This window comes from Linepithema humile, chromosome 2, assembly GCF_040581485.1.
Source record: "Linepithema humile isolate Giens D197 chromosome 2, Lhum_UNIL_v1.0, whole genome shotgun sequence".
In the NCBI taxonomy this organism is placed as follows: Eukaryota; Metazoa; Arthropoda; class Insecta; order Hymenoptera; family Formicidae; genus Linepithema; species Linepithema humile.
The window spans coordinates 27,987,805-28,011,778 of NC_090129.1; the positions used below are offsets into that span (position 1 = coordinate 27,987,805).

General features: G+C 38.7%; 1 protein-coding gene across 3 annotated transcripts; it reads left to right on the forward strand.

The window, feature by feature from the left end:
• The first annotated feature begins 951 nt into the window (after window positions 1-951).
• On the forward strand, window positions 952-18,669 carry ich (zinc finger protein ichor). 3 transcript variants are annotated; one of them, XM_012375918.2, is made up of 3 exons: window positions 952-2,414; window positions 13,179-13,418; window positions 14,942-18,669. In XM_012375918.2, the coding sequence occupies exons 2-3, from the start codon at window positions 13,211-13,213 to the stop codon at window positions 17,401-17,403; spliced, it is 2,670 nt and encodes an 889-aa protein (XP_012231341.1). In that variant the 5' UTR covers window positions 952-2,414; window positions 13,179-13,210; the 3' UTR covers window positions 17,404-18,669. The 3 variants fall into 3 exon arrangements, with proteins under 3 accessions (XP_012231341.1, XP_012231343.1, XP_067205218.1); XM_012375920.2 differs by having other exon boundaries at window positions 13,179-13,361; XM_067349117.1 differs by lacking the exon at window positions 13,179-13,418 and having other exon boundaries at window positions 2,256-2,414.
• The last annotated feature ends 5,305 nt before the right edge of the window (window positions 18,670-23,974 follow it).

Consider the following 23,974-nt stretch of genomic DNA (forward strand, 5'->3'; position numbering starts at 1 on the left):
CGATGTTTCGGGAGAAATGCGCAAATTCCAAATTTTTTTCTTTTCCAAATCTTGTTGCGTGGTCTGCTGTCATTAATATTAACGCAGAATAACGTTTAGAACGACGAGGAACGTCCGTCGAAAGCGAATCGATTCGCTCGAATCGTCATCGCGAGCTGTCCTTATTTTTTCGACCCAATAATTCCGTTCCCGCACTACAACAAAGCACCATCAGTCGAGCGGTCAAAATAATGCAAAATGTTAAAATTTTAAAATATCGTTCATAATTATGTATATTACTACGTATTTTTGCATAAACCTTTAATTATTACAAACTTTTAATAAATTTAAAATTAAATTAATCAATATTAATAAGTTTGCTTTTATAAAATAAAATTTATAAATATATAATAATAGTTATATTTATTATTTATACATATAATTAATAAAATACTGTGTGCGGTGTGTTTTTTTAATACCAAAATCTAATATCAAGATTATAGGTATTAAACAAATTTATAAAATGTTGTAACAAATTTTAGATTTTTATGAATAGTGTTTGTAAGAATTTCAAGAATGGAAAAGTACCAAAAACAAACGACTAATGGCGGTAGAAAGACCACCCAAGTGTTGTAACGTGGTTCTTATACAGGACGATTCAGACAAACTCTGCGACAAACTCTGAGGAACGATTTATTCATTTATTGTTTCAAGTACACTTGCAGACGGTTTGCAGATGTTCAAAGTGTCTACCCTGAACCTGATTGCATTCATGACATCGTCGTAACATTGATTATCGAACTCTCTCGAACATTTGAAGTCCGTGTCGAATTTGATGAAAAGCAGCGTGTATTCGCACAATCAGTTGTCATAAACATAAACAGAATTCAATTCCTAATTGTAATAAATGTCTGCGCGATCGCGTGGCTTCAAAACAACGCGTCGGCAAACGTGGATTAGGTTAGGTTAGGTTGGGGTTGCTTCGCAGAAAATAGTCCCCTCTGCAAGATCCATCGTTTCTCAAGGTTCCTCGTTGGCGCAGAGGGCCCTGCATTTTACAGTGTCGTGGAGGTGGAACGAATAGGGTTGTAACGGAGGGAGTAACGGGGAAGTGCGGTACCGTCTAGTTAGTGGAAAGCATATCGGCAGGTAGCGGAAGAAGAGCAATAGCGAATGAACGTTGGTGGTACAGTACGAAAGGAGCGGGAGGAGGAGTCCGATGAGTGGGGGGTCCATCGTGCAGCAACGAGGCCTCACGGTATCCCTGTCACAGTGAGGCCCGCCGCAGTGAGGGCTGGTATGGCAAACAGTTAGTTTCTTCGATATTACTTCGGATATCGATTTTACTTGCGGCGAGCTACTTCGAAGCCGAGCTTCGTCGTACCTTCGTGTGAGACACAGCGCGGGATATGTCCTGCCTTTTAGCGAAAGGACGCCTGGAATAAACACCGCGTCGCGCTCGATCGATCTGTATCGAGCGTCGCGATATATCGCCGCGTCCGGCGCGAGGAACACTTCTGCACGACCTTCTTCGGAATTCACCTGGTGAATAGTGGGCATTGCTATTGCGGGGCGCGCGATCGATCGGTCGATTTTGGGGAGACGGACGGAGTGCATGTGCTGAGGAGTTCGATCGGGATGATAGATCGGTAATTTCATTGATGATTTAACGGCGTGGAGTATATCATCGGAAGTGTTTTGACAGTTTTTTCTGACAGAACGCGGAAGTGCAAGAAAAAAAAAAAGACGACGAAGGTAGATCATTTCGGAGCAGAACATTTCGAGAGGTACTTGCCGAGCTTTCCGAAAGCCTTCGCTTTTCTGGAAAAAGTCAAGTAGAAAGAAAGAAACAAGGCAAGAAGATTACTACAAAAAATAGAAGACAGCAGGATCATTCCGAGAGCAAGACGGAGCTTTGCGTATCGTTGGCTCATGAAGCCGATCGGAATACTGATGTGCGAAACTCGAGGACACCAGAGGTCGAGGAGAAGAGCTTGGGCTAGATCAAAGACTTTATTACGCGGGAATTCTTTTTCCTGATCCGCGGCGATCTCTGCTCCACCTGCCCGCGCACGGAGAGACGGAAAGGCGTGAAAGAAAGGGGACGGAATCAAATTAATCTTCTGTTGTCTTAATTCGCGCGGATGGATTTTGATGAAAACACGCGATCGTACATGTTATCTGTTTCGCACTCGTACGATTGTTTCGATGAACGATTGTCCTATCGGTTGATTTCGCAGTCGGCGCGTCGCTTGCCCGGTACTCGCCGCTGTGAAAAGATGAATCACGCGCGTCGGTAAAAAGTGATAAAATCTTGAATTGGTCATCGGGGGAAGGCGATCTGTCGAGTGATACAGTGCAACGTTTCCTGGATAGATTTATACGAGAAGCTCCTGAAGTCGTCATCGATACTGCTCTGGATACAACACTTATATGTAAGTCGGCAAATTGCATCAGAGCACTGTTATTAAACTCATTTGTGTTTTGTCCCGCTGCATGATAATTATCCGCGAAAAGCCGTTCCTTGTCAAACCGTTTGATTTTCATCATTTTCTTTCAATGCATGTTAATTTATGTGTGCTACATGCGACATGTACGGCGGCGTAGAGAGAGAATAAAAGAAATATTTTCTTCAACAAAATATAAAAGCACAGTCTACAATGAAAGTAAAAAGACATTTGCTATCCTTTCAGATGGAATGTTTTTTTTTATTCAATAGAGCAGCAGAACGAATGTGTTATGCGTAAATTTGAATGCGATGTATTTTTATTTTAATTTCTAGTTATTTTTCTGTTAAATGCTATATGAAAAGCAAATAGCGATTGATTTGGAAATGAGATTTATTTTATAAGGGAAAAAAGATAAGCGATCAAAATTTAAAATTCACAACGTTTTAAAATAAAATAAATAAGAAGATCAATACCTATTAAGATAATCAGAAAGTTTCTTTGGATTTTTGTCTTTCATTCTTGTCGAAAAATTCGAAAAAACTTTCTGATCTGCCCAATATAATATTTTTAAATTTTACTTTGTTAACTTTTTAAATATGAATTTGTATAATATATAAAAATATAAAATATAAATATAAAAAAATATAAAATAAAGTAAATATATTTTATATTTGTCCATTATTATATTCATTAGAAATCACTTTATTTGATTTCTAATCAAGATTATCTATTTGATGTCACAGAAAGTAAATCAGTGATGCAATTTGTATCCGTTCGCGTTACATTTTCGAAAGGAAGGGGGAAAGCAGGATTTTTACGGAGACTGTACATAATAATGTAGAAATATTTCAGTATAAGAAATCAATACAATATCAATAAGCTTCGACAGCGATGAAGTTCTACAATTTTACGAATCGGTTGTCGTCTAGTACTTCTTGTGCCACATACGTCACTCGAATTACCACGCTTTCTAACGATAGAACTTCGTTCGCCACTCACGATAAGTAGTCGTCTATTTGTGCGCACGAGTAATAATTTTGCGACAGTAAGTCGATCGATCAAAGCCTGGCATCGCGATATCGAAAATCACGTGAGACCAAGGTCAAGTTCATATCTGAACGTATTTGGAAGCTCCGGAAACCCCGAAGAGATTCTTTAGAGAGTGCTACCGCTGATCCTGCGACCCAGTAAGAAGTCAAAGACTCTAGAAATCTAAGAACTGAGGCTTGCGTGGAACTGTTCGTGTTGAACGCAAGAAGATGAACTCATTCATTTATGCCGATTATTTCTTATAAATTGATAGTAATTTTTTTATTCAGATAAAAAATTATTCTTTACTTATAAAGAAAATTGTGTTTCTTATTTGTTTTAGTATAAAATGTACTTATTCTTTTATATTATATAAGTGGCTATCCAGCATTTATATAATATAAATCTAGAAATGAAAAAATTGACTGAGTAAAAATTGAAAAAAGTATACATACACGTATTAGCCTTCTTATTCATTCCGCATCACATTGTTACCTGATATTCGAATATTTAGCTAACGATCAAGTTGGATTCGACAAAAATGTTGAAAGAAAATTCAGAAATTTTTTTTAAATGTAAAAATTTTTAAACAGACGACATTCTGTAAAGTTCTAGAAAAGTTTGTGAAAATGAAACAGTCGGAAATTCTTGACTTAGCTTATAAGGCTATTGTGTTTGTGTACAAATCTTGCAACAGTATAACCCAACGGTTAATAACGGATCACGGAAATGATGCCATAAACAGGGTTAGTCTGTCAAGGTACAAATTTTGCTGAACAAAGAAAAGTTTTGGTCCTTTAGTCTTTTACCGTTTATTCTCTACGAAGTTTGTGCTACCTGCTGTTTTGGGCATAAATCTGTAATTGTAAATTCTCGTTTGTCGCACTACCGGCGACACTAAAGCAATAAATCTGTTGAAAATGTCTTCGTATATAAATAACATCAAAAAAATAAATCACTTACAAAATTAAGTATTTGTAAAAAAGGTAAATACGTTTGCCGACAAATAAGGCAAAAAAATATACCTACAATTTTGCTAGAGTTACATAGAAAATCGTTGAAAATTATTCCATGCTAAATTTATATTAAAAAAAAAACGAAAAAAATGTAAACGTGGATTGTCAAATTTTGCCTGTTTTGAGAGTAGGTCTTCTCTATCTGAATATTTCAATCGAGAAAGAAATTTTCACATAAATTTTACGAGGCACACACACACACACACACACACACACATATTCCATGCTGTAACACAATATTATATTTACAGGTTTGCTATTATTTTTATCTCTGAATCTTATGCATTTAAGAATCATTCAAGTTTCCGCTAGAACGGAGCAATTTTTTTATACGTTTCGATACGTCCACAATATACTTCCAAGTGATTGGTATTTTGCAAGCTTACTTGGACTTGAGTTAATTTAGATATTCAGGTATCAGCGACGAAAAAGACGGTAATGACGACAATGTAAATTATGGCAAGGCGATAAGGACGGAGGCTGCTAAGTTTGCGGTGAAATTTCTCCGGAATAACTTCCTCGGCGGTTCGCTAGTGGGGGCTCGACTTGTTGCTCGAGGTTGTAGACATCTCGCAAGGCGGTTCGTTGCTCCTCGATGCCAATTCGCGATTGGCTCGACGACAGTCTCAGTGTCAGGTCGCCGATTTCTAGTGGCGCGTGCTTTTTATGCAATGACTCTTCTTCTTCGTGTAACTCGATTTTGAATCGGGATTTTGATCGCCTTTGTACGACAAAAATGGCTCGATTATGATGAGAAATCCATGTTTGTCAATCAATGTTTCGGCCGTGAGATTACGAGATAATCATGTATTCATGTGAAATTTTGATAATTTGATCTCAAATTATTCAGTTAATTTTTACATTCATTAACAAAACATTAGAGTCTTCATATTTTTTGCAGTTTTTTTTTTTCATTTTCGTGCACTTTTTTTCTTGCATTGCTCTTCCATTATTCTACATTTGTCATGTAATCAAATGAATGAAAATCATATCGTCATATAGAAAACGTTCAATAGATTATCTTATTCATGCACACACTTATTTCAGCATTTATTTTTATTCTACTTTTTTAATAATTATGAATATACCGAAAATGCATTTATGTGAAGAGAATATTCGATGAGGAGAAAAAATAAAGAACACGTGGACGCAGAAACGAAGAGAAATAATTGCTGCACAATTGAATCAAGTAATATTTCATATTCCAATACACTTTTATAAGATGGCTTCTCTTTAAAAAAGCAGGAAAAAAGAGAAAGGATAAGATTAAAATGTTTAAAATTTATGTACACACTCTACAGCGTTATATATAGAAAATTTCACGAAAAGTCTTCAATGAGTCAAAGAGTAAAACCGAGGACCAATTATATGCCGATTTATTCCACCGGCACCATTTCTTCCGATTGATATAATTTTGCAAAGTCAATTGATAAAGAAAGACCATCAGAAAGATACGACAAGAAATAGAAGCGGAAAGGGAATGCCGTAGAGACAAGAGTGAAGAAAGACGAGCGAGGAAGAAAAAGAGACAGAGAGAGAGAGAGAGAGAGAGAGAGAGAGAGAGAAAAAGTTGCCAGCTGCGGGAGAAGGACGGCGGAACAACAGCGTGGTGGGGTATTTCTCACTGGTGCCGCGCTGGCGAGAGAGTAGGTCAGTGTACCACATTAACCGGTATCTCCGCGACGGAGGTAGGGGATCTTCCGACTCGTCGGTTCCGTAGAGCCTATAGATACGGCGGAGTTGCCTCCACGGTCACTCATGGTCGTCCACGGACGTCTGTATTCCGCGACGGCCATCCATGAAGTTGCCATCCACGGAGACCCGCGTGGATCTTCCGTCCATATTATGGACTCGCAAGCACTCACGACGATCGTTCACAAGCAGAAACACATGACAAATTTATTGATGAATCTTATTTTCTCTCCAAATTCCCGTATTTCTTTCTTATCTTATCAAATTTTCAAAATGGCACCAAGCTACCGCTTCTCACAGCTGCCGGACGTATGTTCGACAAATGTGTCGAATGTGTCGACGTATGTTACAAAGGATTGTGTATTTTCTGAAACAAACTCCGGCGTTCCAAAGTTCAGCTGAGTTTTATGGTCTTTTTACTGTTCGGATAATGGTGGTCCGCGCGCGATCCGAGTTTCTTTGCGGAACTTCGCAGCGCGCTTCTACACGCCGCTCGCCTCGTACGTGTGACTTGTCCTTGCGGCGAAAGTGCCTTGAAATGCCGATGCTGTTTCGGCCCGACCGCGGTATGCGAGTGTCCTCCAATCTGCGCGCACTTCCTCGTCTTCGCGCCGTCTCGTTCCCGTCGTCTTTGACCTTTACCTTAAGGGTCGTCGCACTTTCTCCGACGGCAAAGCGTTAGATTGCCTCGCACACGCATTCACGTGTCTATTTAACTGCGTGTTTTCGCAGCACATTTTGATAGCTACGTTCAGGCAAATGCAGCTTCATATAACGAACAATACGAACGATTGTTTTCTTTGAGAAGAATTTCCCGCGCACATTCTTAGCATAATATCAATAAATAGTAATATTCTCGAATTTGCACTTAAATTACATTAAAATTCATCATTAATACATTATTAATATTGAACATTATAAAAATCTGTAGCAACAACAATTAATTATTGTAATAAAAGAAATTAAGAAAGCGAGAGGAAAAACATGACAAAATATGATAGAAATATTTCGCGTCTTTTCCATAATTTTTTTCTTAATTTATGTTTCAATACTTTATTTAAATTGCATTAAAATATCTAAGAATTTGTGATTGTAGTATTTTGTATTCTATCGCTGATTCATATATTTATTTATTCGTTTTAAAGACAAATCTAATGATTTAATTATTCTAATAAAATATTATATCATTAGTTTGAATAACCTATCAACGAAACAATTGACAAAAGATATAGATAGTATCTTTTATCGTTTTACGAATAACTTGAGTACAAAGTTAAATTCCAACTTATTTATAAATCACTCAAAACAGGCAATTTGAATACATTAACATAGGAATATAATTAATTAACAAATTATTTAATAATTAGTTTAATAAACATAATATAAATTGTGAAAATAGCATTAAGTTTTTAAAATTCCAGATTTTGTGTTATTAAACATATTTTATACAGCAAATGCATTTCGAAAGAATCGTAAGCGATAGTGAAACTAATTAGTGCAAACACATATTAGGAGTGATATTTTACGTTCGCCCACATATATATAATAATGATAGATTTCTATGGAGAATAATTGCAATACTAATGAATCGCTAAATATAACGCGCTTAAATATACCGCTAGGATAGATAAAAGATAGAACCCCCATTTGGCGTATCTATTTTGCAAGAAATTGGAACAAAACTTGTTGCTATATGGCGATCGATCGGTGCATATATTAATACCGTTTTTTTATACAAATACATACCGACGCATTTCTTTATATAAATATTATTAGTAGATAAAATAAGAATTTTTTCAAAACATCACATGTATATCCAATCGTTTGACTCACATAAGTCAATTATCAAATATCTCCATTTTTATTTAGCGCTCTTTTTATAAATTTTTTTATTTATTATCGAGCGTATTACATTTTTACTCGTTTCAACGTTTTTCCCTTAGTTGCGGCACAAAATTGAGCAATTTAGTTTGAAATTCTTTTAATGAATAATTGCAATCTAATTTAACATACGCAAGATTCCTACGAAATCTTTTTCTTATATATAATTGACATTGAATATCACAGAATAAATATAAAGAAAATAATGAGTTAAAAAACTGAAAACTTGCAATCAATATTTATGATTCGGAAAAGAAAACGACATTCAAGTTAAGTATTCATCGCGGACGAATGATCGCGTTGTCCGTCGCGGCGTCGTGTAACGAGGCGAAAAGATCCATTACGCATACAGCCGGACACGGAAGTATGGAAATGAATTTCACGTTTGGTCGCGTCTGGTTCTGCGTGCTACGGTGTGGGTCACGGGTATCGTGCGGCTCACCAACCGGTCGTCCATCGGCGAGCCGAGCCCGAACGAACACGGGTGCAAACGGAGGCGCTCTCGCGCGCGCGAGCGCGTGACTCGTTTGGACCGATGTGGGTCATTCACGGGGAACCGCGTTTCGCACGCGCCATTTTTCGTAACGAAAAGGAAAGCCGCCGGCCGACTTGCGGAGCGCTTAGCAAAATCTGAGCGGTCTTGCGTAGGCCTCCCGAGCTTCTCGACTACCCGGTAACGGTGCCTCGGCCTACTTCCGTTCCCCAGTATACGTGCCGATATAGTTTAGCCAGGCATAGTCATCGTGCGAACAAGTGTGCCGCGCTGATGCGCGCCGCACGCTTCCTCCGACTGGCTGCGGGATGATAAGACTCGCGGGACGTTCGGCTTTGGGGAACGATCGCAGTTGTAAAGAGAACGCATCGAATTGCAGATATTATCAATTATCGGAGAATATAGATCTAAAAGGTGATTCGAAAACTCTTGGACGATCCCTTTGAAGTTGTCCCGCTTGTCACGTACGAGAGGCAAGTTCACGGCGCGTGCGGAAATCGCGAGGAAAATCGTACGCATGGTCGCTCGCGCAGAAGTGGGTCGGCGCGGAAATCACCGCGGCTCGCACGCGCCATTTTTCACAACGAAAAGGAAAGCCATTCGGGCAAAATCTAGTCGATTTGCGTAGGCTTCGGCCGTGCAGCCGGCTGTAACGGTGCTCCGGCCTACTTTGGCCGCCCCACTGCGCGCGACTGGAGGCGCGAGCGCGATATGGTTTCGGCGTGTAGTCACGGCACGGATACTCGCCGCGGTCCCCGACAGACTCCTGGCTCGTCGACTCCGGCGTGAGGACGAATGAACGGACGGGCAAATGTGGATGCAGGTACTCTTGCGTGCGCGCGCGTGACGTGTACACGATACACGTGCACGGAGTACGTGACTTATGCACTGACGAATGCACGTTTAATTCCGGGATCGTTCCCGGCGGCGGAAGCCTTATAGAAAAAAAAAAAAAACATAACGCCCCTTCTTCCTCGGTGGTTCAAAGCAAAAGTTCAAAATAGAAAACAGCTTACATGTGATGCGTAAAAATGTAAAAATATTTTCCTAAAGAAGCAGATAAATCTGCTTCCTGAAAAGTATTTTTTTATTAAAACTAATAATTAATTAAGAGAAGAGTTTGCACATCTCAAATTACATTGCATCTATTATTCAAATACTGATTCAAGCTCGCAATAATGAAAAATAAAATTTTTATTTGCGACGCTCATTCATAAGCGATAAAAATTAGAATTTTCGTAAGCAAACATGTGTTTGGTATTCACATGATAGTATGATAATGCTTTAAATTCAGAGAGAGAGAGAGAGAGAGAAAAGAAAAAGAAGACAAAGAGAGATGTTTGTCATAAACACAGGCACATTGTAAATACCAAACGATTCCACGCAAATCGGTACGAATTCGCCGCACTCTGCACGGATACCCGGTGATCCCATTGATAAGTGGCTCACCGAGACATTGTCGTAGGCCCGAAAAAGCGGGTCCGATCGATCGTAGCATGCGGGCCCCCCGCGTTCTTGCACTGTGCGCGTCCGCGCTGTTGGATAACGGTACACGGCGAACACGTCACGGCACTACGAGAGAACCCCCTCTCCCTTCTACTCCTGTTTCTCGGTTGCCACGGGGTGGCGCGGGAGGGGGGGCGGGGCCTGGCGCCCGTGGTGGGAAGAGGAGATACACCGAAGCGTTTACCGTCGACTCGACAAGGACGGACTCCAGCCGACGACAAGGACGGGGACTCGGCGTGTCGAAGTCGGTCCGGCAGGGCGCGAGGAGCGGGGGCTCCTACGAGAGGGGGATGATGATATTGATGCCGATGATGGGCACTTGCGGGCACTACCGACAGGTTACTACCAAGTCAGCGGGGCTGATTTGCATGTTTCTCATGACGTGTTCCCGCGACCACGCGGATACGTCAATCGAAACGGGAAGAAGAAAAGGCATCGATTCGAATTTTTCGCGACAGGATGTGAGCAATGAAGAGCGCTTACGCTGCGTGAGTAGAGGTCATCATCCCTTGCTGGAAGTATTATGGTATCTGGCAGGTGGTCAAAGCTTGTCGATTCGGAAGTGCACAATTGTCATACTGCAATGACTATATTGAGAACCCGGAAATCTACTTCGCTGGCGATTTATTCGTTTTTTTTTTTTCACTCTTATATTGAGAGATATTTCCTCTGTCTTTTCTTCATTTCGAATTTACGTGTGACAAAAATTTCTTAGTTTTATTCTTTATTGCTCTCCGAAGTTTCGTGTCTTTTGTTTTACAGTCAAGTATTTTAATTCTGTACTTTCGCATTCGTTTATCTTCTTTCAGACTTCTTCCAGATATGTGTTTAATTTCAATCACCTTGTCGATAAATTGCGAAAATATGATAATAATGCAATTTTATCATTCATTGACCGTAGATGAATCTAAGAAACAAAATAATTAATCTCGTCATAAGTGTAAAGAATTTTTTAGTGCTTTAGATTTAAGACATTAAAGTGTCGCAAAAGATTCAGCGAAACTCTGTGTTGTATTGTAAGTGCAAAATAATAAATATACTATCAAATGATTTAATACAAGTAAGTATCTGTTACATTAATTTATTATTATTATTAATATTATTATATTAATCACTCAAAAAAATGATCTTGCAATAATAGCTAAAATTTTCTAGGTGTAAAAAATTAACTAAAACAGATAAATGATTAGCAACTGTTGTGATATTGCATATGTAATTACTTAATCAGTTTAGATGACAGAAACAGAATATATATCTGTATTGTTTGTGAACTTTAAAAAGAAAGTTTCTCTAAAGCGCCTATCTATATAAGATCAATCACGTGTTCGATTATGCAATGAATAACATTTAGCAATGGTACCTAAATTTTTCAGATGCTATTGCTAGAACATTACTGCTATAAATTCTATATGTGACAAACAATGTTTTCACAGATACGAAAAATAGCGATACATTCTTGTTGCGATATCTAGAAATCTAACTACATCAGCGAAATATTTTTTTGAGTGATTGTAATTGTATAAATAATAATTAATAATTGTATAAATTAATAAGTGTATAAATAATATTTATTAATAATTATATAAATAATGAATTATAAATTATATAATTTAACCTAAATTAAATGTATCTAATCTATTTTAACCTACATTAATTTAACCTAATCTAAACTGCAATGTTATCATTTTAATGCATAATTACATATAATGCATAATTATATATATATATACATACATATAAGTCAGTGAAAATTAACAGCGTAATTATGCATTAAAATAATGACATTGCAGTTTAGATTAGGTTAGATTAATCAAAGTTAACACCATTACCACCATTATAATCAAAGTTAATACCAATTAACTCAATCGTATTCGACACATTCAAAACTCTTGCTTTCCATTTTTCTCCTTTTTTTCCTAAGCCGTGTAAAAATTATTTCTATATTCAACTATTTGCTTCACAAAATCCCGTCTTCTCTTATATACTAGAAAAAAAATTAAAAAGACATTCATAAGGAATCAAATCCTTCAAAAAAGTTCCTTTACTTTTTGATGCTTTTCTCATATTTGATTTCGTTATTTCTTTATTTCCGAGTTTTTTTCTCCTTTCTTTTCTTCCAATCTGCCGCCATTTTTTTCATATTGATTATTCTTTAATTTAATTTGGTATGGTTTCTTTATTATTATTTTAATTTTTTAGGTTACAATTTATTCACTCGCTCGTTTTTTTGTCGCACATTCGCTCATTTATTTGTCGCTTATTTGCTTTGTATAATTGCATGTGTGTGTATATGTTGCTTGATTTTACATATAAGAATGTTAAATGTTTTCAGGAAAACAAAAGAAAAGGAAGATCTATATTTGCACATATTATTGCATATACAATCTTCTAAAAATTCTTTTGTCTTTAACATAAAATTATTTTTATTTACATCGCAATAACATTGCAACTTTGCAATTACTTATTACAGCATAATGTTGCAGAAACTATGCAAATTTTTAACAAGTTAACAATATTGTACAGCAATGTTTAAAAAGTGTTACAAGAGTATGCAATAATATGTATGAAATATCAGATTGTTTGGTAAGTACCCTCGCTTCTCGCATGAAATACATGTGCTTGCTTATATAACAATAGCTATATAATGATAATATGGCAAAAGCAGGAAGTTTTGTTACATTGCGGAAAATTATATAATTTTGCATTATTTATTATTGTTTTTATTAAATTCGCAATAAATTTTTGTTATGCAACATATCGCTCGCTTGTGCACACACACATATACAATATTATATTATTAAAAAAAATATCACATCGCAAAATAACAATGTTATATTACAGCCTTAATAAGAATAATTAAGATATTACAATTTTTCGGCTCGAATTATTCAAAATAAATCGTTACAAACAAGGTGCAGAGCCAGATTTTACAATGTAATTATAATATTGCAATCTAGCAGTAAAATATATTTGCAACAATTTTGCTTTAGATTTTTGCATAATTTTTGTGATGCACGAATAACTCCTCTCATTTTTTCTTTTTGCTTTTGTAATATTGTAATATTAACATAATTATTATTGAAATATTAATTTGTGATAAAAATATTTACTTCTATATTCTCTGTTATATAGATCGCTAACCTAGCAGAAGCAAAGAACTTAAGATGGCTAAGACTAATAAGAAGAAACCAAGATTTATTCATCCAAAAGAGATCAAGCAGCAATACAGCAAAGCTCCGGAAAAAACATATAAGGAGGATGAGAAATCTTTACAGGATATAATGCAGTCTTTAGTTAAACTTTCAAATGATACTAGTACGCAGTGCTATAAGAATTATAAAGGAAGTTATCAAACGATACCAAACAACATCAGTTAATATTTACACGCATTTTATATATATATTCATATATATATATATATATATGTTGTGGACAAAGTGATAAATGAGGCATTATGCATAATGCCCGAGACTAGTCGGACAGAGTGATAAATTTTCATATATATATATATATATATATATATTTATTTATTTATTTTTATTTATATTGCCCGGTCAAAACGATAAATTAACAAATATTTATCACCCTGCCCGACTGGTCTTGAGCATTATGCATAATGTCTCATTTATTACTTTGTCCATAACATGTATATTTATATTTGCTATGAATATTTTGGCCGTCATGTTTAAAATTAAAAAGAGAGAATTTTCTTTTTTTATAAGATGCAAACCAGACTTTTTTGAAATTATATTTTATCGATTTATCGCCTAAGAAGACAAACGTTATCTTATATGTTTGAATTATACAAGTGAAATATTTCACAGCCATATTACACTGACACAAGTTATACATGCCAAATATATCAGCCAAGGTATTCATAGTTTTAGTTTTAATTAATATTTATTAATATTACTATACATATATAGCCGAAAGTCATAATTTTTATGAGAGAGAAATACTAGTATTAATAGAAATGATAATATATAGAAATAAAATAATAAATAAATAAATATTAACATATTTCCGCGCCTATTATCGGAAAATTTGGAAAGGGGAAAGTAGAAAAACAAGTTTCCAAACTTTAAATCTACTTTGAAATATTTTTTCGCGCGATTGCAGAGCTCTGTTTGTAACTGGAACAAGTTTCGGCATGTTGTACATTGTAATGTGCGATAAGATAATCGGCGAGAATTAATCTCATTAAGCTGAAATTTCTTCTTTCTTTCCTTATCCGGCTAATTCACATCTCGTTCTTCTTCGTTCCTTTTACCTCGCCGGCGGCGTTTTCCTCGCCGGCATTCACGCCACAAAAATATATTTTTAAACGCGGCAATTTGGTCGGCCGAGTGTACTCGGCCGTAGCTGGCTAACGTGCCACTAACCCAGTTAGCCGGAGCAAGTCTTTCTTCTCGGGAGAAGAGTGGGATCTGCGTCTACCTGGCGTACATCGCACACACGCGTCCGCGCGCGCGCGCGCGTGTGTATGCACACCGACGCTCGTTTACGCGCGGAATACGTACGTTAAACATATAGGAGCGCGCGTATGCATACACATGAGCAAACGCATGTACGATCATCGGATCGTACCAGCAACCTACCTACCTATCTACCGTACGAACATCGGCCACAAGCGTGCCGTAGAGTTGTACGACATGCCTCGCTTGCCTCACGGAGCTGCTCTTGCTTATAGTTTTTCCCTCCTTTTTACGGCACCGAAGAAAAGTCCGTTTCGAAAAGATGGCATAGAGTCTCCCCCTTGTTAGCGTTGATGACGCATCGATTATTCTAAGACAAAACACGTAAAATCAAGTGTCGGCGTTAACATCGGCTTTTTACGCTTCTCGCTTAATTTCTCCCCACAGTCACCGTCAATCGATGTCCTTCATGTGTTCCAGGTTTCGGCAATCACCACACCGGCAATTACACCGGCTATCACCACAGGACCGGCAGTACCGGGAGCTATTCATCTGCGTCTTTAACCTCGAGCCCGGAGTGTAGAAACGAACAGGTGTTCGATAACGTCGGTGGTGGCTTTATCGACTATAATCAAACTTACGATTTCAATTGCGATTATCGAAACGCGTGCGGACGACCAACGAATCAGTCCGGCCTGTACTATCCAGTTTCTCCCCGACAATCTGATGACAACGTCAATCGCAACTTCGGTAGAACTATTCAACAATACGACTATTCCTCATCGATCTCGCCGCGCTCGTACAACGTCCCGCAGCATATTCCGTTCACCAATCCGCCTTGCACCCTGAATTCGTCCTTTCCTCCTCCGTACACCGCCGTATATCCGCCCATCTCGTCGAATTATTCGGCTGACCGAATACCGATTTACTCGTCGCCGACGTCCACGGCGATCGTCAACGACGGCGCGTACGCGAGACCGAACAACGTGCACTTCTTCCCGCCGTCCATCACGTCATTCAAGACGTCACCCACGTCGACAAACACACGTAGCATCGCCGCTGGCAACGCGGCGTCGGGCGCCGCTGACTCGCTGGACGGCGGTGCGCGATCGTCCCTGAACATCGGCATCAAAACGGACACGAAGATCCACTGCGTGCGCCCGGAGGAACGCCAGGAGTCGCTGCCGCCGTCCCGACTACCGACATCCAACGCGCCCCTGCTCAACTCACTGCTGCTCGGCTATCGTCCGAACAATTTGAAACGGCAGGAGCAAAGTAAGCAGCTGCAGCAGCAACAGCAACAACAGCCACGGTTGGCTTCGCCCGTGGTACGCGGCCTGAAACTCGATAACACGGGTTTCGTCTTGGACACCGGTCCAGCATTGCCGGACGAGTACCTGCCCCCGGCATTGCACGACGAAGTAGACGCCATCATTGCTCAGAATCCCGGCGGGGATCTGCCGAAGCAACCGCCCGTCTGCGTCGGAGGTAACGCCGGCGGCGCGTCGCTGGTGAAGGACGTGGCCGCGCCACACTGCTCCAACGCCATTTCGCCAACATTGGACATCCTGACGGAGATGAAATACGAGACACAGACAGGCCCGCCGACGGCACCACCGCACTTAACCTCCTCCGGCATCGAGCCGCCGCACAGCAGTCAGGGTTCCGGTCTCATGGTGGGCGGCTCGCCGGACGTGGAGAACCTGCTGCTGTCGTCCTGGAGTGCCAATGGACAGGAGTTCCTCGAGGGGGGAGTGCCGGACGCGAAACAGGCGATCGGACTGCAAGAGACCTGGGACACGATCTTCGGACAGGTCAGCGTCGCCTCCACGCAATCGCTGGCGGAACTCAAGCCGCTCCCGCCTTTCACCAATTACACGGCGAATCTCAGTATCAACGGCATATCCGGCCACCATTATCACACGATAGCCTCGTCCGCTCAGAGATCATCGATACCGTCCGCGTCGCCTACACCTTCCTCCAATCAAGAATACTACGAATCGCCCATAGTGTCCTCGAGCACGCCATGTCCCGGAAATCAGAAGCAGCAACAGCAGCAGAATCATCAGCCGCAGCAGCAGCAGCAGCAGCAGCAGCAGCAGCAGCAGCAGCATCACCATCACCCGCAGCAGCCGCAACAGCAGCAACAGCTGCCGCAATCGACGCATAATATGAATTACGACCACTTGATGGACGAGGACATAGCAGAGATCATCAGCTCCGCGATAACAGCGGACACAACGGTGACGAACAGTGGAAACGGCCCCGGCTCGGAGCAGGATTCCAAGGAGGACTGGATAGACTTCGAACGTCTGCTCGAGACGGACTATTCGACCAAGGGCCAGGACACCTCGACGATAAACTCGTATTCGCAGATCTACGTCACCACGACGCCGTCCACGCAGGCCCAGCAACAGCACGGTTCAGCGCTGCAAACTTTACTCACGCAGGGTGCTTACGCGCCCCTGCTGCAGGCGAGATTGCAGACCGGCAACGCCGCCGGCCTTCAGAACGCGTCCTGCGGCGAAACCCCGTCATCCACGAGTCCCTATTCGCCGCTCAGTCCGCCTAATCGAGTCTCCACGTCGTGCAGTCCCGACGGCATTCTGCACTCATCCTTCGCCGCGCCCTCGAATGCGAGAAAAAGGTCACGGTCGGCCGCCGGGTTACAGGGACAGACTTCGAATGCCAAAAAGAGCATGGGCGGCGGCACGAACCTGCCGTACGGGCCGGAATCCGGCCTGATTGGAAAAGAGAAACCCATACACAAATGTCACATTTGCCAGCGGGGATTCTTGAACAAAAGTAACATTAAGGTTCATTTACGAACGCACACGGGCGAGAAGCCCTTCCGATGCGATTGTTGTGGTAAGGCTTTTAGACAGAAAGCGCATTTAATTAAACACCAACAAATCCACAAAAGAGGAGGGAGCAAGGATTAGGCGTGTCACCGCTCGTCACAATTTATAACAATGTCGATTATAATTGTTTTATCTAATTTACCGTTGGCTAAAACATTGTTTGCAATTCATCAAATTAAGAACAATGAGTGCAATGCTACCATTGGTTTCTTCGGATATGCAATCCGAAATACGGAAAACATATAAGATCGATGCGTTATTTTTAATCGAGATAATAATTTAATGATAAATTATTACTTGCTTTATTGAACGGTTTGTCGCACACATCATTTCTGCAAAGAAGCATAGGGACGTATCATTAAACTGAGCTTTTGAATTTTGTTTTATTCTTCGTATTGTTGAATGGATTGTACAACTGTACTTATTATTTTTATAAAATAATATATATTAATTTTTGTAATACGATATTAATTTTTATAAAATGTATCATTGCTTTTAATGTAATGAATTGTAAACAATGTTTCACGCAAATTGACAAATTAATGGTGAATTAAGTGATAAATTGTAATTAATATTTCTATAAATTGTAATTAACAATATAATATTTTAAATTAAATTTTTATCATTTAATTTTTGTATTTCTATACATGTGTGTTTTCTAATTATTATGATATAAAATAATTTAAAATTAATTATTTTCATGATAAAGTTACTTTGTGCTTATGTTGTTTTGACATGGTGATTTAATTTTTCTTTCTATATATATATTTTTTTATTTGTCACATATATTATCGAAAAAATTAATGATGTTTAGGGTTGTTCCTTCCTGAAATTCTATATAACGACAGTTGTGACCATTTTATGCCTATCGAATAAATATGACATCATTTTTTTCTATCTATTCTACAATTTCTTCTGCAAAATAATCTTGTAATATAAACTTTTTTTTACTTTTGATCTCGTTTTATGTACAGTTCACTATGTGTAAAATTGTATCAAAGAAGTGTGGATATACTTTTAATCTGGAATAATTTTTTAATTGCTAATTATGCATCAAGTCACTCTAGTGACTATTGTCGAATGTTCGCTGTGCACGGAAAACTACAAGAGCGGTGGCTCGCTGAAATATTACTCTGCGAGTAATGAAATTCTCAATGTCATGAGAATTTTTTTAGACGTCAACTTGTACAGTTAGTTTGTACATATATTTTAATTTATGTGATGTTAGAAAGTGGGGTGCATTTCAACTCTACATATGAAAAGAAGCATAGGTATTCTTAATTTTAACTCATCAACATCACTCTTGCGCAGCTGCAAGTACATCGAAATCTGATTTCATCTAAATTATATCAATTTCGATCTTCTGATATATGCGGTAACTCATAACATCAAGAAACATCTTAGGTTAGTAGAAAGCGATGAAAATAACGCAGTCGGATCCCTCTATTATTGATACACGGAGACCGAGTACAAATTTTTTATTCTTTACACTCTTCGGTTTCTTCAATTTTCCTGAATTATGGATCTTTTACAACAGAAATAAGAAGTACGGTATCTTTTGTCTTTTTTTTCGATTGTAACGTAAATTGTGCGGTCAGATAAAAGTGAAGCAATGAGAGAAGATTAGAAAACAGGAGATGTCAACAGGGATAAAAGATTCCAGCTTGTCTAGAATAGAGTCAAGAATAAAGGGTTCCAACTGTAATTATAGGCGCGGTCGAGCGCGTAGCTCGCGCTCAAGATGTACCTAAACTCTTTCACGAGTAGCGTTAGCGAGTAGTTTCTAGTTCACTTTTGTTATTTATATCGCTTTTAGATTACGATCTTTCAACGCCCCGTCGTTTGACAATCTTCTATTTATCTTTCCTACCTTATTTTCTGCATTGTGTACCTTGTAAGATAATTGTTTTCCTCTGTCTTTTTTTTTTCTTTTTTTTTATTTAATTCTTTCGATACGGGAGCATAAGAAGACGAAACAGCTGCTGTACTGGCCGGCGCGCAAAATCTGCTAATGATGTATACGTGAAATGAAGCATTTTTGGCTGGATATACGTGTGCTCTTCGTACCGAAAACATTAAACTTCCTCTTTCATTCGCCTCATCGAATTACCTTACTGCATTCTCTCACGATCCTGCGATAAAGGATCTACGTACGGGTCTTTTTCTGTATGGATACGACGAAAGATATACGTATGCCCTTGTCGGGACTGTCCTCGTGGACGAGATACGAGCTTTCGACGGATCGACGGATAATTCTCATAAGTCGTCCGAATGCAGGAATATTCACGATTCTCAATGTTAGTCGTTGAGTTCGCGATATTGTACTGTACACTTGCGCAAACTCCCCCTGTTCACTCGTCTCTTGACTACTTGATCCTCGAATTCTCGTCGCCGCTCCGTTCGTTGCGGTAGTTGGTGATTGCATAATGTAATTTGTATAAAGTCATAATAAGTACTGTGTAAATGTCCATTATTTATAAAAACTGTTCAATTAAATGATTGTTACCGTAATATAATGCTTCTATTATTATTCGTACCGAAAGTGTATCCTTTTATTCTTCACGCTCTACCTCAGCATTTTTCTGGGTTAACTCTCGACTAGCAATTCCATAATGATCAATTTCGCAGCGGCGCTTTATATATTAAAAATGTTCATAATATGTTAAAGATGGCATAGTGATACACACTGCAATTTAAAAAAAATTGGAACATAATATTTATAATGCTTATAAATATATCAACTTGCGCGCATAACAATCAACATAACGGCAGATGGTGTAAGATTTGTGTGTGGAAAAAAAATCGGAATGTATAATTTGCTATTATGTCAGAAATGAAATAAAAGTAAAGGGCGTATGCAGATCCGGGTGCGCACGTTGCATGCAGTGCAGTTTTTCGTGGGATATTTAATTGCTCGATGTCATAAATATTCTTACATGTGAAATCTTACACAGTGATTTGACTTCCGCCGAACATATATATATGTATATATATATATATGTATATATATATGTTTTACGCAATTAAATTTGGAATAAATTTTTTTATTGTATATCGTAATATTTGATCAAGTCACGTCATCGTATGATTTATTATTATAGAAATGCCATAGTATCCGCAGTAATCAGGAGACGATTTATTTTCGATAGTCATCGTGGTTGTCAGCTTCCGGACTTTGGATGCGAGTGTCACTCCAAGCGGACAACGGGCCAAATTACGGACGGGCTTCAACAAAGGACAGAATTGAAAAAGAATCTGGGACAATTTGCGTGGCGGTTTGTACCGATGTTTGTACCGATTGTGAGTATATGGACCGTGTATTATTATTGAATATAATGATATAACGGGGTTACGGTCTCGGAGGTTACATAGTCCAATGCTGCCTCTTCAGATATAAAGGAGAAGTTGGCAAGAAACATAGAGAGAGAGAAAAGAGATGGATCTTTTATCTCTGCCTGACAATGAGAGACGCGAAAAGCTCTTGTAATCGCGCACGCGAATCGTAAACAGAGGCATGGCCACCATGCGTCTAACTGTACTGTTGATTAATCCACGCAACAAACATATGTATACGGCATGAGAGTATCAATGTTAGAAGCAAATAATTATAGCGCATAATACTAAAAAAGTTGTAAAGCAAATAACTAAAAGAAAAATGTGGAGCATAATTACACGGCTGTAATAACCTTAAAAAAACAAATGTACGAGGCAAATTATTACAAAGAGATGAAGAAAATAATCATCGTAAAATTGAAATATAAATTGCTAAAAAGTGAGGTTAGATCCAAAGAACGCGCGGCTTTAATGAGATATTTTACGCGTTATTATTTAGCGACTAGGATTAAAAGTGAAAAAGAAGGTAGCGAAGATGGAATAGGAACAAGATGACGGACTGACGTAGCTGAACTCAAATGGTTAGAGGCTAAATCATCGCGAAGAGGAGAGCAGAGGGATCTCTGCGGTGCCGCGGTTCCCATGACGGTCCACGTATACGCAGTCGAACCAGTGACCTAAATTTTTCGGGCCTACCAGGGCTTCCATCTACATCGTCCATATCCCCATATCGCATCTTCTCCTTCCCACGACACGACCGTGTAAAAGATCCGCTGCGAAAAATAATCGATTTATTCGCGGTGTGACGATATTGCTACATTTGTCGATGATCCTGAGATTCCGTCGAACTTGGCGGATTCGACGGGCCCAACATCGCGCTTATACCGAATGTCATTACGCGCGCCACGTTGAATGCGTTCAATTAGCGCCGTCTATTAGTTATGATGATTGTGTAATTTATTCGCGCGACTTATGTTATACGCTAGCGGCCATCTGTTAGTTTAGTACCCTAGATACCTGATAGGTGTATGTGAAACGTGTGAAGAAACTTAATGGCACTGTTGAAAACAATTAGTGGAACACTTCTTCAAATATACATATACATGATATCCGAGTCCATTTGCAGAAATCGTCAAAGAATGAAGTGATCTGCTATTTTTGTTCGAGCCATGCATTAATCACGGATATGAAAAATGACTTCTTGCCAGCAAGATCTCTATAATCTGCGCACAACTTCAAGCTATTTGACAAATGTCAAAGTAAAAAGAAAGGTGACATCTCCTATATGTCATATTATAATAAAATATTCAAATGAAATAAATAATTAGATCTTGACAATAAGTATTTTTTTCAGTTATTGGAAGTTAGATAAATTAAAATAGTTATACAAATTGCTCCACGTATTCTCGTGATAAATGAAACAATTCGCGAGAAAAATAACGCTACAAGATTATTGGGCACAAAAGATTTCCGTCACATCCTTTTTTTTTTCTTCAATATACACAAAACTCCTGCGAGCCCGTTATGCCCGTAATACTTTTCTCGAGTCCTCGAGAGCGCGAAAGGTATCAACGTGTCCGCGAACGGCGAGCATGATTTTTCGGATGAAAAGGAGCGTATGTGCGTGGCCGAATCAACGTGTGTCTGTCGCACGTGTGTCTATCGCATCTGCCGAGCGTTTTATATCGGCGATCGGCGTATATCGGGAGGACACAACCGGATGCGACGTGGAGGACCGGCATCAATTACGGTCGTCAAAGGAGACAATGGACAATTCTCTCTTCGCGGCGAATGTGTACAGTGCGGTAGGCAGCAGACGGCGTGTAGCTCTTACTGTGGAACCTCCTTAAAGAAAGTCTTTCACCGCGTATATACGCGAAGGAGGAGTGTCGGAGTGTCGTTACCGGCCGCGATGGTGGAGGGGGGAGGAGGGATAGTGGGTAAAGAATGACGAGGAGGGAGAAGGGCAAAGAGGAATGACGAAGGAGGAGGACCATGTTATACTACTTTGGTATACTTCGTCGTCGGTACCAGGCAGCGATGTTCCACTTACACGGCACACTTTGCAACTCGCCTCGCTTCAGGATCCTGAAGAGTGGGTCTATCCTACGGTTCCGATCGTGCGCGTCGTTTAGCTGTATATACCCCGTATATTGTGCGCACCGGCCTGCCCCGGCACGAAATTCGTGCGATAGCAACGCCGCTGCGGACGTTGATGGATGCGCATCTTTCGATTTGAACCTGAATTTCATTAGATCAAACTGATGATAACAAAACACTATTTCAAGAATTTAGAAAACTTTTCAAGAGAGCACAAAAGAGTATAATGGTTGAAGAAAATAGAGAAAATGATAGAATGGTTGAAAGAAATTGAATGTCATGTGTTTGAGATGACCATTTCTGTGACAAAAAAAGATCTAGAAACGAAATTCTTTTCACGTCCAAAGAAATAAATGTTGTTTACGTAAAAAAAAACCTCAAACATGTCATTCTATTTGTGGTACATAAAATTTGTTTTGACTTTTTTCTCTGTAATATTTCTCCTATTGTTTCTATAAGAATGTGCTAATGGTGTGCCTAGGTCAGAGTTTCTTTTCAATGAAACTTCAAAGCTTTTTAACCTCGGATTATTACTGTGATTTTCTAATGTACTGTGTCGTAATTTCTACGACTATATATAAAATAATGGTTTGAAACTTGTTGTAAATTTATAAAAGAATTTAATCTTAATATTTAAAATTATATTATAAATGTTATGAGATAGTTTTTTTATATAAAACTTTATTCTTTTTTAGTCTTCATTCGAGATCAAATATTTCGAGGCGTCGTAAAAAATACCAATGGTAGTAATTTAGAATTAAACATATAACAAATAATTTATTTTACAGATCAATCGCTTAAGTATTTTTATAATTAGGTACTATTTTTTTTATAAAGTGGAAAACGAGCAATGCAATGTATTTTTTTCACTTTGCATCTCATTATGATATCAGTTCGAAATAAATAAGCAAATGCTTCCGCACAATCTAGGACAATTCCGTTTGATCTCAATACAACAGGCATACAATTAAATACGTATTATAAATAAATGGATAATAATTAAAACATAATTTGTTTTGCTAGAACATTATATGCATAGAAAAAATTTACAAATTACTTAATTCTATTTTTTACAAGTCTTCAATTTTCAATATTCTTATATTACTTGTACTATTATCTATTTTTCAATTCGTATCATAAATAAAGAAGTTTATATTTCAATTGATCTTGGTAGCTCTTGAATAATACAACAATCTACTTTTTCGAAATATATTAAGAA

Bases quoted from the DNA above. Each gene is read 5' to 3' on its own strand.
- ich (XM_012375918.2), top strand. From the start codon at position 13,211: ATGGCTAAGACTAATAAGAAGAAACCAAGATTTATTCATCCAAAAGAG. The intron at 13,419-14,941 runs GTTAATATTTAC...CATGTGTTCCAG, and splicing joins AACGATACCAAACAACATCA to GTTTCGGCAATCACCACACC.